Below are 16,180 nucleotides of genomic sequence, written 5' to 3' on the forward strand. Positions count from 1 at the left end.
GGCCGACGAGCTGGCGCGACTTGGCACGAAACTTCCTTTTGAGGATTTAAATGACGAAATAGGAATACCCTTGCAAACTTGTAAGCTACTCATCTCCGAGAGGCTCACTAAAGTAGCGAACGAAAGGTGGCAGGACGAAATCACCTGCAAAACTGCCAAACAATTATGGCCGGTGCTCAGCGCCAAACGCACTGGCCTACTACTGAGTCTAAATAAGTCCAATATTAGATTATTAGTATCCGTCATAACAGGACACTGCCTAATTGGCAAGCACGCCTATCGACTTGGCCTACGCTCACATGACTTCTGTAGAAGTTGTCAAGATGAAGAAGAGGAGGAAACGATTCTCCACCTGTTGTGCCAATGCCCTGCTCTATCTAGACGAAGACTCTCCACTCTCGGTAGGCAATTCTTCGACAACTTGGAGGACCTTAGATGCGTCGAAATCAGGGATCTTCTAAAATTCGTTCAAAGTTCAAAATGGTTTTAGGAGGGATTGGGAGTTGCTGACCCAACATGCGGCATCACAATGGGCCCTGAGCCTAAGTGTGTCTTATAGACGACCGCGACAACCTACCTACCTACCTATGCACATAGATACATACATACATAAAATGTGAAGTTACATAAAAAAGATGATTTTATTATTGCACTCGTTTTTACTAACTTTTTAAAAAGAGGTGCGTATGTTGTCTCGAATTCGATTTGCTATGGAAAGATAAGCTTTGTTCTTACCCTCCTCCTGACGGCATTCAAAATGGGTTTCATTTGCGTTCAAATCTTCCACTCTGTAGTACATGCAAATGTTGTGGAGTGCTCAAACAACGTTTATAATTTCACAGACTTTAAGCGATGAGTAATACAGTTCAAGAATTCCTTATGACTCTTCACTCATCTGAACAAGATCAAACATGTCCCTAAATCTCCGCCTTTCAACTTCCGCATCAGCAATCTGGGACTCGTTCTTCTCTTCAAGCAATAACGCCGCGGCTATGGATTTCATTCTTATAATTATGTATTCACTTAAATTTTACTTTTAAATTACAGTGATGCTAGGTATATTTAGTTATTTTAAAATATTTACAAACTTAAACTTCATATGCTGCTATGGTTTGGTGGCAAATATTTCTTTGTTTTGTTTCGATTTCACACATTCCTAGGCAAACAGCTGATTTCGAAAGATGTTTTCTCTCTTCCTCTTCTTCTTTCGTTTCGATCGTAACGCAGAATACCTAAGTTCGACTACAGCGGAGCGGAATGCGGGAACGTAATCGAAATGCAGAATAGGGCTGAATAATAGCACTAAAAGTTTCAAGCGCACGAGAAAAGATACATGTAAACAGCTGATTGCCAAAGCGGGCAAAAGTTGAGAGCTGCCCAAGATTTTGGCCCTTATTATGAGTTGGCCCTTATTATGGTTATCGAAGATCGAAAGTGAAATTCGTACTATGAGCTATGCAACCGTGTCGAAATTTTCGTTGAGTATCGAATTTTCTGTCGAACAGAATTTTGCTTTCGATGGTGTAGCGAAGTGTTAGAAAATTGTGAAAAATGTATTATTTTCCATTTGTTTTCTTACTTTTTGGCGGGTAGACACTAATTTTAAACAATTTTTATCAATTTCATGCAGTTTTAACGTCGTGAATACAAAACACAAGCTCGAAAGGCTGCTTTTACTTGTGAAAGAAAATCCCAATACTCAGTTGGCACGATCTCTGAGAACAAATCATAGAGCTGTGGATAGTTTTAAAATATTTTAAATAGATTTGGCTCACAAACGACTTTTTAAATTTCTTAAATATATTTTATGTCAAAATATATTGTAAAGACTACACTTAAACTTTCCTACACTAAAACTACTCCTGGCCAGTTCACTAAACTCTCATCCTCTGACGAATCGTAGAACCCCCGAACTTCGTTGTACTAATTTTTACCATGTTTTTATAAACTTGCTTTCTTTTTTATTTCATTTTAATTTGCATAAATTTACATAAATATGTATAAGCACACTATTTAGTTTGCTCGATTTGTAAACAAAGCTTCTCAGCGGTGAAAAANCTCATCCTCTGACGAATCGTAGAACCCCCGAACCTCGTTGTACTAATTTTTACCATGTTTTTATAAACTTGCTTTCTTTTTTATTTCATTTTAATTTGCATAAATTTACATAAATATGTATAAGCACACTATTTAGTTTGCTCGATTTGTAAACAAAGCTTCTCAGCGGTGAAAAAATACTATTGTGAACAACCTAAATGAGCGAAATTCACGATAGCGCTATTCTTCACCGAATGAGCGCCATAATAACAAATGAAAATTCGTTCGGTCAGCACTTTCGACCACAGTCGAAGATCGAATGCAACTCATAATAGGGGCCTTTGCTTCGTTTTGCTTTGCTTTGCTTCAAACGTTTTTTATGTGAGCATACTCATGCATATGCCTACATCGGATCTTATATGTCAAGGCAAAGAACTATCAAGCAAAGCGAAGAAAGTTGTATGTGAATCAGCCTTTAGTGTTCTAAAAATGGAAAATTCAAAACAATTTTACATTGCTATATTAAATATTTAAAATGTGCAATGTATATTGTTGCAAAGTGTCGCAACTCGTATATACAAACAGTTTTAACACTGCAGTATAACAGTATCCAAACATTGTATTGATACGTTTTGGAAGTCAGCCAGGTAATTTCTCACAGTCCATTTAGGTACTTTTCACCTGACATCGGACGAGAAAAACAAACATGTTTGAATTTATCATCACTGACGGACGTCAACGGCAGATATCGGTTCGGTTATCCGTTTATGTGTGCGAGCGCTCATATAATCACAAGGGTTTTTTCATGTCGCCCGCATATAGTCGACAACGGCCGAGCATAATTTTTGACAAATTAATTTATTTCCATTTGAAAACAGAATCATAATTTAATGTGAAGTGATGGACAATGTTTTCACTTCGCGTTTTCAGAGAATGTAGTCTGAGTGCTGTTTTCTGCACGCGTAGTTTTGTGCCTTGTTCCAACAAAAAATGGTTCCAGATATGGAACTGCGCTCCTCTGAGGCAAATAAGGGTAATCACCCTCTGAACCAGTGGATTTGTATGCACTAAAAGTTGGAATGTCCCAGTGTAACCTCTCTTTGCTTATACTACTTTCCCCAAGGCCTCTTGCCTTTTTGTTTGCACACACTGTGCTAACAGTGCTGGCGATAGCGCTTGGACGTTGAGGTATGCAACCTGATGAGAGAGTTTCCTGCAGAATCCTATTTGTATCTTCCGGCGTGTCAGTGAAGACCCCCGAAATCAGATAAAAATCTATATTGCGGGTTTTCGGACTAGTAATCAAGCCAAGATACTGTCGCGTGTTTGTAACTTTCGACACGGCTGCCTTTTCTATTAACATATACATATTTTAATTTAAATCATTCTAATTCTTTAGTTTTTCCTTTAAAAAAATTAAATTAAAGAGGCTGCAGTTTAGTTTTGTTTTACTTTAATATAATAATTAAACAATTTTAAACTCTTAAAATATTAGTTTATAATTTATGCATATACATACATATCTAGATGTAATAACAATAGCTAATTTTTTAAGTAGGATATTTAAACACAATCATGGGTTCGACCATACATACATGTTAATTATTTAAATAAATGAAATACAATTTAATATACGATATTGAACTTTCAGCTATTTATTGTACAATATGATTTTTAATTTAATATTTAAGTTTTTGATAATATGTATGTATTGCTCGCGTCTTTTAATGCATTTAATTTTTTCGGATGTATGAATGTTAGTATGTACATATACATACATATGTAATGTAACAAGTAAAGTCGGAATTTTAAAGCTCTTACCCCCTAGGATTATTTTATATCGAAAAAAATATACCCCTATGTTTTTATTTTGAAATCAAAAAATATTTAGAGGGCGCAAAAAGCGCTCAAAGTTTTCCATATATTTTATAGGGGAAAAAACAACTTTTCGTAGAAATGGTATGGAATTCTTGAAAATCCATATTTTTCGATCAGAGAACTGTGGTTCTCTTCAGGAGACTCCCAATAACAATACCCATTTGTTTATTTAATCATTTCTTTATTCCTTAAGATTTTTTATTTTTTCTCCGATTACAATTTCTGACATTTTCTGGGGGTTTTGGCGGACCTATAAAATATAGTTACTATAAAAAATGGTTAAATAAATAATTGGGTAATATTATTGGGAATCTTCTGAAGAGAAACAGAGTTTTGTCGATCGAAAAATATTGGTTTTCAAGAATTCTATACCATTTCTACGAAAAGTGGTTTTTCCCATATAAAACACATGGAAAGCTTTGAGAGCTTTGAGCAACCTCTAAATATATTTCGATTTCAAAATAAACAAGTAAGAAAGTCTAAGTTCGGGTGGAGCCGAACATTAAATACCCGGCGCAAGTATTAAATATATGTTTTTTCACCTTTCCGAAGGCTACCGCTACATGGTAAGCCGGGGTGTATCAATTTTGAGTAAATCAGCGTCCTTAAATTTCGAAATATTGAAGTTTCAAGCATTTCTGAAATTTACCGTTATATGAAAAGCGGCCGTAATTTTAGTCCGATTTCAATAATATTCAACATTTTTCTTTTATGTGGCAAGCACAATAACCATACCGAGTTTGGTACAAATTGTTATAACGGTTACCGAGATAAATATATGTGATCATAAGTGGGCGGTGCCACGCCCATTTTCCAAAATTTCATCATAAACGTATTTCCTGGTACAGAATTGTTGCAACCATCAATTTTGAATAAATTAGCTTTAATATTTACTGATTTATCGAAGATTTTGTATTTCTCTAAATTACCGTTATATGGGATGTGGGCGTGGTTCTTGTCTGATTTAAACAATTTTCGGCCATTTGGTACATTATACCAAGGCGAATAACTGTGCCAAGTTTGGAAGAAATTGAAAATTTATAATATTATTATTTTTCGTCTGAAAATTATTGTAAATATCAATTTTGAGTGAATTATCGGCAGTAGTTACTAAAATATCACAGTTTACTTACTTCTGGAAATTACCGTTATATGGGATGTGGGCGTGGTTCTTGTCTGATTTAAACAATTTTCGGCCATTTGGTACATTATACCAAGGCGAATAACTGTGCCAAGTTTGGAAGAAATTGAAAATTTATAATATTATTATTTTTCGTCTGAAAATTATTGTAAATATCAATTTTGAGTGAATTATCGGCAGTAGTTACTAAAATATCACAGTTTACTTACTTCTGGAAATTACCGTTATATGGGAAGTGGGCGTGGTTGCAGCCCGATGTCGCCCATTTTCAATACCAACCTACCTTGGATAAATGGAAACCTACATACCAAATTTCGTTGAGATATCTCAATTTTTGCTCGAGTTATCGAGTACACGGACGGACAGACAGACGGACGGACAGACCGACATGGCTTAATCGATTTCTCTATTCATTCTGAGCATTTATGTATACATTTGTCTATATCTATCTCGATTCGTTTTGGCTGTTAGAAACAACCGTTATGTGAACAAAATTAATATACCCTTATGCACAAGTGCGCTCGGGTATAAAAATAGTGGTATATTTTTTCGGTATAGAACAATCCTAGGGGGTGAGAGCATAAAAGTTCCGACTTTACTTTTTCACATGCATTTTTGGACCACCCTAAAGTACATGTGTCTGTATGTATGCATGCATGTATTTATGCACTAATATACATATGTATGTACGTTATCAAGCTTTTAAACAAGCTTTTTAATTAATTGTTTGTATGTACTATGTATGTAGTATGTACGCTCATGTACTACATTTATAATTTGTAACTAAATCATATGACTTTATTCTATGATATATATACATGACTGTATGTGGAATCGTAGTGGCATGCGTAGATCGTCTATATATGTATGTATGTATGTATGTATGTGTGTAAATACACTCGTTTTTATATTTATGACCCTACAAGAACAGTGATAGTTATTTGATTAATCATGTATAACTCATCGGTGATGGGAGTCTCCATCAAACACTCCCATCACGACTTTAAGGCCAGTGTGCAAAAAATGATGAAAACAAATGTATACATGTGTTTTTTTTATCTACTTTCAACTTATGGCCTTATTTAATGGTCTCCTTTTAACCAACGCAAAATTTGCAATGGCTTCCCTACAAGAATTGTGTGATGGAAACTAACACAATCTCATTTATCTTACTAACCCATTTGCAAATTTTGCGTTGGGTAAAAAGAGACCACTAAATAAGGCCATGAGTCGAAGGAAGACGGAAGATCACATGTACACAAATGTTTACATCACGTTTCGCATATTGCTCTTAAAAAGTTGATAGAAGTACTAGATTGAGATCTCCATCACCAGTGAGTATCACATGATCAATCAAATGACTATCACTACATGTAGGGAAGTTTATGTTGGATTTTATATGTGTGTATGTACATTAACTTCNAGTAAGATAAATGAAAATGTGTTAGTACCAATCACTAAATTCTTGTAGGGAAGTTTATGTTGGATTTTATATGTGTGTATGTACATTAACTTCTGCTGATTGGATTACATGTGTTTACAATTAGATTTTAGAAAAAGAAATAGGACAATAAAAAATAACATATAATATACACAAGTACCTACATAAATACATATGTATTTGTATAGAAGAGAAGAGGCGTTTAGCAAAAAGTAATTGGTAGGTGGTACATACATATTATGTATTTAGGTAGTAGTTAGTTAATTTCGGATATATGTATGTATGTTGAAAAATGCTTGAATGTTTATATGCCTCGCTATTTTTAAGTGGAATAATTAACCTTATTAATAATATTGACAAGTGAGATTGTAAATAATCAAGTTTATGTATGTACGTAATCATATCAATTTGTTAGCTCACTTACTATACATACAGATGAACGTATGTAATTTAAATTTTAAGTATACATATATGCATATGCCTATTTGAATATTATACATATATGTATGTAAGTATGTTTTGCTTTTGCGCTCGATTAGATCTGTTGGTTGGCTGGTCTCTTATGTTTCGCAAATCTTACTGCCTTATTCGAATCTAATGTTCAGTCTAAAAATAGGTAATGAAACATTTTTAGAAAAAATACCTAAAAAAAGTTAATAAATGCAAACTCACATCGAACCATTTCCGAGGAAAGAGAGTTGAGAGTGTCTTCCACTGTTGCTTTACGACGGTCAATTTTTGATGTGTTAATAGGTGAAAAGTTTTCTGTAAAGAAATAATTTATTAAATAACGGAAATATCTTGTAGCTATGGGCAATACCTATATCACCGCTAGAACTTGAATCTGTAAAGCTTGGTGTACCCTCTGTCCAAGTGGGCGTCGAACCCTCCCCAGAAGCGGGTGGCGTCCATGCCAAACCTCCACGTGATCCATATTGACTACTGGATGATGTATCTACAGCCAAATATGTGTCTAAGTGTATTTCAGAAATGCTAAAATTGTACATAAAATAAATGCTGTTGTAAAGGTGCGTAATTGCATTAATTTTCTAAAGCTAACTAAACGATGAAGTGCATAAAACCGAATTAATTAAGGCAAACAAATTATAATATGTAGTGCTAACTTTGATTTCAATATTTTGTATTCGCATACATTTAAAGAACAATGGCGATTAAATAAATTCACTACGTTATGTATGTATATCAGGGCGGTTAAATTTTTTCCAACACCCAGAACTAATTTTAATATGAAAGCGGTTACCATTCAAGCTTATATTTTTGAACAAAATTAGTTTTTTTTGTAGAATTGCTATACATTCGTTAAAATAAATATTTTTTGATCGAATAACAATATTCCCTTCAGAAATCTTCAAACACTGAAAATATAATGCATAATTAAAAATATGTAGTTGTAAAATTTTAGACTGAATATTGATCATAACCTTGTTTTGAAGATTTCTGAAGCAAAATGTTCCAATAGAGTAACTAAAAATAGAAAAATTCAAGGCCACGGCAAAACCATTAAGAAATTTAAGAAAATTTTATTTAATTTTCGTGTGTATTTTTGAACCACCCTAATGCACATACATTCCACATAAAGTGCCCTTATTTATTTTCATTTCATTTATTTCATAAAGCCAATGAACAAAATTCTTACTGACTATTTAAAACTAGAAATTAGAAATTACGAACAGAGAAGATTTTGAAAACTTAAACATAAACAAATTAACAAATATCAAAATAACAAAATACAATAATGAACAGAATATAACAAAGAAATAAAAGACTTTTTGGATAATGAGAAACCAAGGCCGACAGAATTCGATATCTCGTTGAATTCATAGAGGAGCATTCCTTGCATAATTAGTTTTGACTTTATTCGGATAGAAGGGATTAAAGTTGCGTAGAGTTCTCAGTGGAACAAGAAAATTGATATTATGCAACAAGGATGGGCAGTCAGCAGTCCCATTAATTATATCAAAAACAAAGGAAAGCGGAAGAATAGTTCTTCTCGTTTCTAGAGGCTGGAGATTAACAAGAAGCAAACGTGAATTGTAAGAAGGTATAGGATCAACGAATTTCAGAGAACGAAGAGCAAATTTCAGGAAAACCTTTTGCACACGTTCAAGTCTGTCAATAGAGAATTGTGAAAATGGTCTCCAAATAAACGCAGCGTATTCCAGTCTAGATCGAACAAAAGATGAAAAAGGCAGCTTTAGGGTGTAAGGGTCCGCAAAAGTTGAACAGTTTCGACGAATAAAACCTAAAGTCGAATAAGATTTCGAAACAATGAAATTGATGTGACTATTGAAAGAAAAATTAGAATCAAATATAACTCCAAGGTCTTTAATTTATTGAACAGACTTTAGTATTGTATTCGATATAGAGTAAGAGGTATGCATAATGTTACGAACTTTTGAAAAAGTAATATGAAAGCATTTATTTATATTTAATGGGAGGTGAGACTATTGACACCAAAAAATCAGTTTATCTAACTCTGCTTGAAGGTTAGCCGCATCGGTAGCATTATTTACCACGGAGAATATTTTTAAGTCGTCAGCATATAATAAAAATCTGGCAACAGAAAAGCAGTCACTTATGTCATTTATATTTAAAACGAAAAGAAGAGGACCCAAAATACTTCCTTGCGGAACACCTGAAGAAGCAGTGAAAGGTTTCGAGGAAACGCCATCAGCAGTTACCATGCAACATCTGTTGCTTAAGTACGATTTTAACCATCGTAGGAAAACGGAATGAAAGCCCAATTTAGCAAGTTTATTTAATAAAATATTATGCGAAACTTTATCGAACGTTTTCGAAAAATCCGTATAAATACAATCTACTCTAGACCCCGCTGAAAATGATTTTATGCAATATTCGCTGAACACTGCTAGATTGGAAATTGTAGAACGGCAGGAAACAAAACCATGCAAAATACATTTTATCCTTTATTATGCTTTCCAAAAGTTTGGAGACAGATGAGAGTTTTGAGATGGGTCTGTAGTTACAAACATCATTCTTTTTTCCACTTTTGAATATTGGTGTGATGGTTGTCAATTTCCAATCATCTAAGAATATGCCCGAAGATAATGATTTATTAAACATCAGTTTAAGAGGGCTAATAACCGATATCAGTTTGACTAGATGGCTTTAGACTTAAGATTCCATTAGATATATCATCTGAAGAGAGACTCAAGTTGCCAAAATTTATCGAGGTAGAATGTTTAAAAGAACAGGGATTACCAGAAACTTGGGAGGAAACATCATCAGGAACAAAATTGGACTTGAAAAATTTGGCAAACAAATTGGCTACTTAACCGGGCGTACTTACGAAAACCTCACCAAGACATACAGAGGAAGGAACCACAGAGCAAGACTTAATATGATGCCAAAAGTTCTTGGGATTTGACTTGATATTCGACTCAACTCTAAACATATAATTTTTATGTAGAAATTTTTCTAAGCAGTTAAACTGTTTTTGATAAAATTGATGCTTTAAAGAGAAGAATTGCTTTTTGGTTTGTTTAAATTTCTTATAAAATTTATTGCGCTTATTTTTGAGTGATTTTAATTCACTAGTATACCATGGGAGTTTATACGGCTTATTTTTAATTATAGGAATATTGTTATGAAAGATTTCAAGTAGCCGACGTTTAAAAACTCCATAGCACTTGGCAACATTAACCCCAACAAATAAATCTTCCCAATGGATATCGAGTATAAGTTTATTAAGTTTTGAAAAATCACAAGAGGAAAAATTGAACGAAAGCCTCTCATCGGGCTTGGAGATTTTAAATTCATAAAACTCCACTTCAACTGTTAAAGGAAGGTGGTGCTTGTCTAGAGTTGAAATTGGTGAAAAAAATTGAGAAATAGTAACACTGATATTGTCACTAACGAACACGAGATCAAGAATTCTTAAGCTTAAGACACGAATGAAAAAAAAATTACCAGAAACGAGCTTGTTAATGCTGTCAAGCGACGTAAAAAATTAATGGTATTCACCAAAGTGAGCAAGTGGCCTAGCAGTCTGACAAAAGAGCAGATCAGGGGCTGGATTCTGTAACGGTGAGTAAATGTAGTGTACAGCGACCAAAAACTCATGGAATAAAATTCAGTGAGTTTTTCGGAAGAGAAGTGTACACAATTTTGACAGTTAAAACCAGTTAAAACTCATTCTCACACCTGCTGAATCGCAAAATGAGGAAGTGTACACAATTTTGACAGCTAAAACTCATTCTCACATTTCATGAATCGCAAAATGAAGAGTGCACACAAACCCTTGCCCTTGAAAACTCGTACTTTCAGAATCCAGCCCCATGATACCTATTCTCAAACCAGTTAGCGACAATATTCGGATCGATATCGCAAGTAGCTGACGCGTGTTATGAATGTTGAAAGGTTGCGATGGCGATACGATATTTGTCGCTAACTCGTTTGAGAATAGCCTCACAGCTCAAGCAACGAATGTTGACAACAGTCGTTGTTTGAGCTGTGAAGCTCACCTGCTCTTTTGCCCGAGTGCCAGGCAAATTGCTCAATTGGTGAGTACCACTATTGTATTCGAAAATGAGATACAAATACATGAGGGGCCCATAGTTTTTGAGATATTTAATTTTATCAAGAATCTATAATATATATGTATATAAATGAAATGTTTTTCGTATGACGGCGATGCCTGAGCAAGCGGCTGAACCGATTTCAATTCTGAAAAAGTACTATGTATGCAAGTGCTATGTAAAAATATTTGTTATCTAGAGGCGAGCGCCCACTCGTGGGTGTCACCATAATATTTATAACTTTAGAACTACATGTTGTCTAAACATGAAACTTTCCCAAAAATGTCCGTATATATTTGACTAAAGTTCTGCATTAAAACAAAACAAAAATTTTAAACTAAATAACACAACTTTTGCATTTGTAAAAACCACCTCCTTAGTTTTTATAAAAAATTTAAAATATCCGCCATTTTGTTTTTAATAAGTATTAGAATATTATCTAGTTTATTGTGTACAAATTTCAAATCAATCGATACATAAACGTCTGAGATATAGCGAGTTTAAGTGAAAATTTCGCAAAAATTGGCCGCTGTGAAAAATCAGGTTTTGTGGTTTTTACGTCATAAAGGCATGAGTAAAAACTTAGTTAAAATTAACTTTAAATGTATTTTTGAATAAGCTATCAATAACAATTCGTTTGAAATCGCTTCTCTTCACTTCAATTTTATGTTTTTACGCTGTCTGTTGTTTTCGCTGTTGTTGTCGCCCAAACTTTGCGAGAAGAATAACGGACCTGCGCATTGCGCAACCTCTTATATATAAACGTTTGATCCAACGTTTTCGCCGGCAATTCACGTTAACGTTTGGTTTAGTGGTCGACAGAAGGCATATCGTCCATTGCCGTCTTAAATAACCTGACGAAAGCGTTATACCGAGAAGAAGTCCTTGCGGCTCGATAGTGAATCGTCCTTGAATCTGTATAGTATAATTGGTGGCAATTTCTAAACTGGTGAGTATCATTGGTCCACATTCTGTTTAGTCACCGTGAAGCAAGGGCCGCAATGTTTCTGATGGTTGATTTAACGGGAGTAATTTGACTTTGTGCCCAATCCACAAGAAAGGTGACCCCGCCATTCGCGCCAACTACCGCGGGATCAGCCTTCTAAGCATAGGTTACAAGCAGAGACCGAAAATAATTATTATCCTAATATTCAGGATCAAAAACGTCGCCTTGTTTTAAGAGAAATTTTTTTCACCCTTGTATAATAATTATTTACGAGAAATAACTTTTTTCGTCTCGCGGGACGATTATTTCAAGACGAATATTATTTACGTCTTCTCATAATAATTGTATGGGCTTTTTATTTTTTTTCGTCTCTCGGGACGTTTATTTCAAGAGGAATATTATTTACGTCTTCTCATAATAATTATATGGGCTTTTTTATTTTTTTCGTCTCTCGGGACTTTTATTTCAAGACGAATATTATTTACGTCTTCTTATAATAATTATATGGGCTTTTTATTTTTTTTCGTCTCTCGGGACGTTTATTTCAAGACGAATATTATTTACGTCTTCTCATAATAATTATATGGGCTTTTTTATTTTTTTCGTCTCTCGGGACGTTTATTTCAAGACGAATATTATTTACGTCTTCTCATAATAATTATATGGGCCTTTTATTTTTTTTTCGTCTCTCGGGACGTTTATTTCACGACGAATATGATTTACGTCTTCTCATAATAATTATATTGGCATTTTATTTTTTTTCGTCTCTCGGGACATTTATTTCAAGACGAGTATTATTTACGTCCCACATTTTTCTTAATAGAATTGGTACACGTACAGCCGATTTCACGAAGTTTTTTGATTGCAATTTAATTGACATTTAATTTTAATTTTAATTTTTATTAAATTTTGCATTTAAGTTTTACTCCTTTCACCAGTACACACTTGGCCTAATTCAATTTGTCTGGCATAAGTGAACTAATTCAGCTTCGAAGTTGAAATTTGGCGAAGTCAATCGCCATGGGATTTATAAGAATATGACCAAATTGTGGACCATCGGGCCACGCCCACCTTGACCGCCCGTACAACATTATTTATAGCTTTAAAGATTTTCAATGAGAAGTGAGTAAATCTTATACGTATTTATATAAAGTAAAGTTGCAAAAGTGGTGTAACTTATTTACTCAAAAACCTCTGGACCGATTTTGACGAAATTTTGATAATTTGAGAATTGGGAGAAGGTTTAAATTATGTTAGTTTGCTATCCGGTAAATATTAAAACATTAATTCAATTTAGTTAAATTAATTACTTCAATATGGGTATCAATCGAAATGGTGTTGAAAAGGATTTATTTGTAAGCAACATGTGGGAGGGTTGCCATCTGCTTAAAAAATTCAAATGAACATGAACATGGGAGTTAGGTAACTGGAATGCGTATCACAATGTGGGTGTCAGGCGAGGTTGGTTGTAGTCTAAAAATGTGTACACGAAGGCGTAAAAAAAATAGGTTTAAGAAAGTTTCACTTTGAAAATTTGTGGATTAGGGCTGCCAACTGTTTAATTATTTAATAACTTTAATGAGTGATTACAATATGGATATCAAACGCAAGAGTTTTAAAAAAATTAATTTCTAAACTATATGCCCTGCTGTAGCCAGGATTTTTTTTTTGGGGGGAGGGGTGCTTTCTGGCAAAATATTTTTTTTTGTTATCACTTTTATTTCAACACATTTTGATTCAAAGAAAAATACTGATAAAAATAAAATATTTAACACAAACAACAAAAAATATAATCGATAATCGCATAAGGCATTTGCCTGAAAATTTTAAAATGCACTTAGTGGCATTGTGCTACTATGATAGCTCGGCCCAGTAATCATAGTCAACTTATGTACAGTAGACTGCATCATTCCCCATACAAGAAAAAATCGGTACTATTCTTCCACTGGAATTATGAAATCTATTATATTTTAAGACTTCTACCAAAATATTTCTGAAAAATAATAAGATTTACGTGAGCTGGACCGATTTGAAAATACCTCCAAAAATTGAGTTTTTTATTAAAAAAAACAGTTTTTTTTTTTTAAAAATTCCCTCAGATTACTAAACAGTTTAAGCTTAAAAAGTTTGTATAAAAATATTAAAAAAAAATTTTCTACGGAATCATAATATCTAGTGAGATTTACGATGCTGTTTTTGAACTTTTATCAAAGACTGGTTTAAGAAAAACTTGAATAACTCAGCCAAAAACCCTACCAATTTAAACTTATGAGGTATCATTGGTAAGGTATTTTNAGCTTAAAAAGTTTGTATAAAAATATTAAAAAAAAATTTTCTACGGAATCATAATATCTAGTGAGATTTACGATGCTGTTTTTGAACTTTTATCAAAGACTGGTTTAAGAAAAACTTGAATAACTCAGCCAAAAACCCTACCAAGTTAAACTTATGAGGTATTTTCTCACCCTTTGAATTTCTTTGCGAATCAGCTCATTCAAAGTATGAAAGAGGAAGGTAAGATAAACGCGTGTCATTCCATGTTGAGTTAAGATGTGTTGGTATTTGATAAAGAAAACTTTGGGACGTGAATAAGTTTGTTTTGCAAAGAAATAAAAAAGGTGAGAAAATAAATACCTTTCCACTGATACCTCATAAGTCTATATCGGTAAAGTGTTGGAGCAGTTATTCAAGTTTTTCTTACCCAAACCTTTGAAAAAAGTTAAAAAAACAGCATCAAATTCTTATTATTATGATTCCGTTGATACAATTTGTTAATCCTTTTATGTAGATTTTTTAAGCTTAAACTGTTTTTTCATCTGGGAGGATTTTTTCCAAAAAATCCTTTAAGAAACTATTTTTATTCCTAAAAAACTCCATTTTAGAGGTATTTTCAAACCAGTCCAGCTCACGTAAATCTTATTATTTTTCAGAAATATTTTGGTAGAAGTCTTAAAATGTACAAGCTTTGGTAATCCCGCCGGACAAACCGCACTTTTTTTGTACATTGTACAGTAGTCGAAAAAATTATAGCCGCACCAAACTTCCACATGTTATAAAATATTATATTTGTTGTTATTTAATTTTGGTTAGTTTTTTATANCTTTGGTAATCCCGCCGGACAAACCGCACTTTTTTTGTACATTGTACAGTAGTCGAAAAAATTATAGCCGCACCAAACTTTCACAAGTTATAAAATATTATATTTGTTGTTATTTAATTTTGGTTAGTTTTTTATAGGTCGTTCTTTACCAACAGCCGTATAAATACAAGTTTAAAGGCAGTGTCACACGATTGGATATTTGCCAAAATTTAGTGCAAATCGTATCCCAATTGTGTGAATACCCAAATATTTTTCTTTATCCCAATCACAAAAATTAGTTTGTTGAAATTTTTCAATAGAACATCGCGGTATTGTACCAATCTTTTGACCACAAAAAAAAATTTCCCATTTTTTTATTTTGTTCCAATAGCCTAATATAAAAATATACCAATCTGTACAAATGTAACAATCGAGTGCTACTGCCTTAAAAATTTATTCAATTTAAAAAAAGATTCAACAAATTTTCGTAAAAATTTCGAGTTTTTTAATTAGATTCTGAGTATGCAGTTTTGTTGCCCATTGAATTCCAGTAGAATAAAGTATAAGTTTCAAATGGCTCGAAATTTGTACCAAGATTTGAGTAGGTACTACACTTGCAAAGTGCACTATGTAAAATGTTTTCGATTTTTAGTTTTTGGTGGATTACGTACTAGTAGTTAAAGTAGGTTCATGTCCACTAACAACATAGTGCAAAATCTTTTTATATTCTGAAAAAAAGCATAAAATGTTAACTCATCTTCCAAAAGTCGCTATCATACTTATTTATAAACTTTCAAAAGTATCCATCTTCTGATGAACCTAGAAAACTGCTTTAGGTCGTGTAGACTGTTAATGTTATCTTATGTCATGGTATGTTATGTTATAATTTTATAAGGCTCTTATTTATCCAAATTTTCAGGTAATNTAGTGTTATCTTATGTCATGGTATGTTATGTTATAATTTTATAAGGCTCTTATTTATCAAAATTTTCAGGTAATAATAAAAAAGATTCTATTTAAATGTTACTTGTTGCCGTAGTCGTTTTCAAATTTATGGCTTTCTATTATAAAATCACATAACGCTGTTTGCAAGTGGACT

The 16,180-nt window shown here is 33.2% G+C and overlaps 1 protein-coding gene across 2 annotated transcripts in view; it reads right to left on the reverse strand.

Moving 5' to 3' along the window:
• Window positions 1-7,012: 7,012 nt before the first annotated feature.
• PIP5K59B (Phosphatidylinositol 4-phosphate 5-kinase 59B) overlaps window positions 7,013-16,180 on the reverse strand; it is a 41,397-nt gene continuing 32,229 nt past the window's right edge. The window contains exons 14-16 of one of the 2 annotated variants that reach the window (XM_017613188.1): window positions 7,318-7,490; window positions 7,170-7,262; window positions 7,013-7,103 (exon numbers count right to left, since the gene is read on the reverse strand). In XM_017613188.1, the coding sequence (XP_017468677.1) occupies window positions 7,099-7,103; window positions 7,170-7,262; window positions 7,318-7,490 (271 nt within the window). In that variant the 3' untranslated portion in view covers window positions 7,013-7,098. Of the gene's footprint in view, window positions 7,104-7,169; window positions 7,263-7,317; window positions 7,491-16,180 lie in introns of those variants that run through there. The other variant, XM_017613189.1, reaches the window with a different exon arrangement.

Source organism: Rhagoletis zephyria, unplaced genomic scaffold (genome assembly GCF_001687245.7).
Source record: "Rhagoletis zephyria isolate East Lansing unplaced genomic scaffold, Rhagoletis_zephyria_1.1 Rzeph_scaffold_00624, whole genome shotgun sequence".
Taxonomy (NCBI): domain Eukaryota; kingdom Metazoa; phylum Arthropoda; class Insecta; order Diptera; family Tephritidae; genus Rhagoletis; species Rhagoletis zephyria.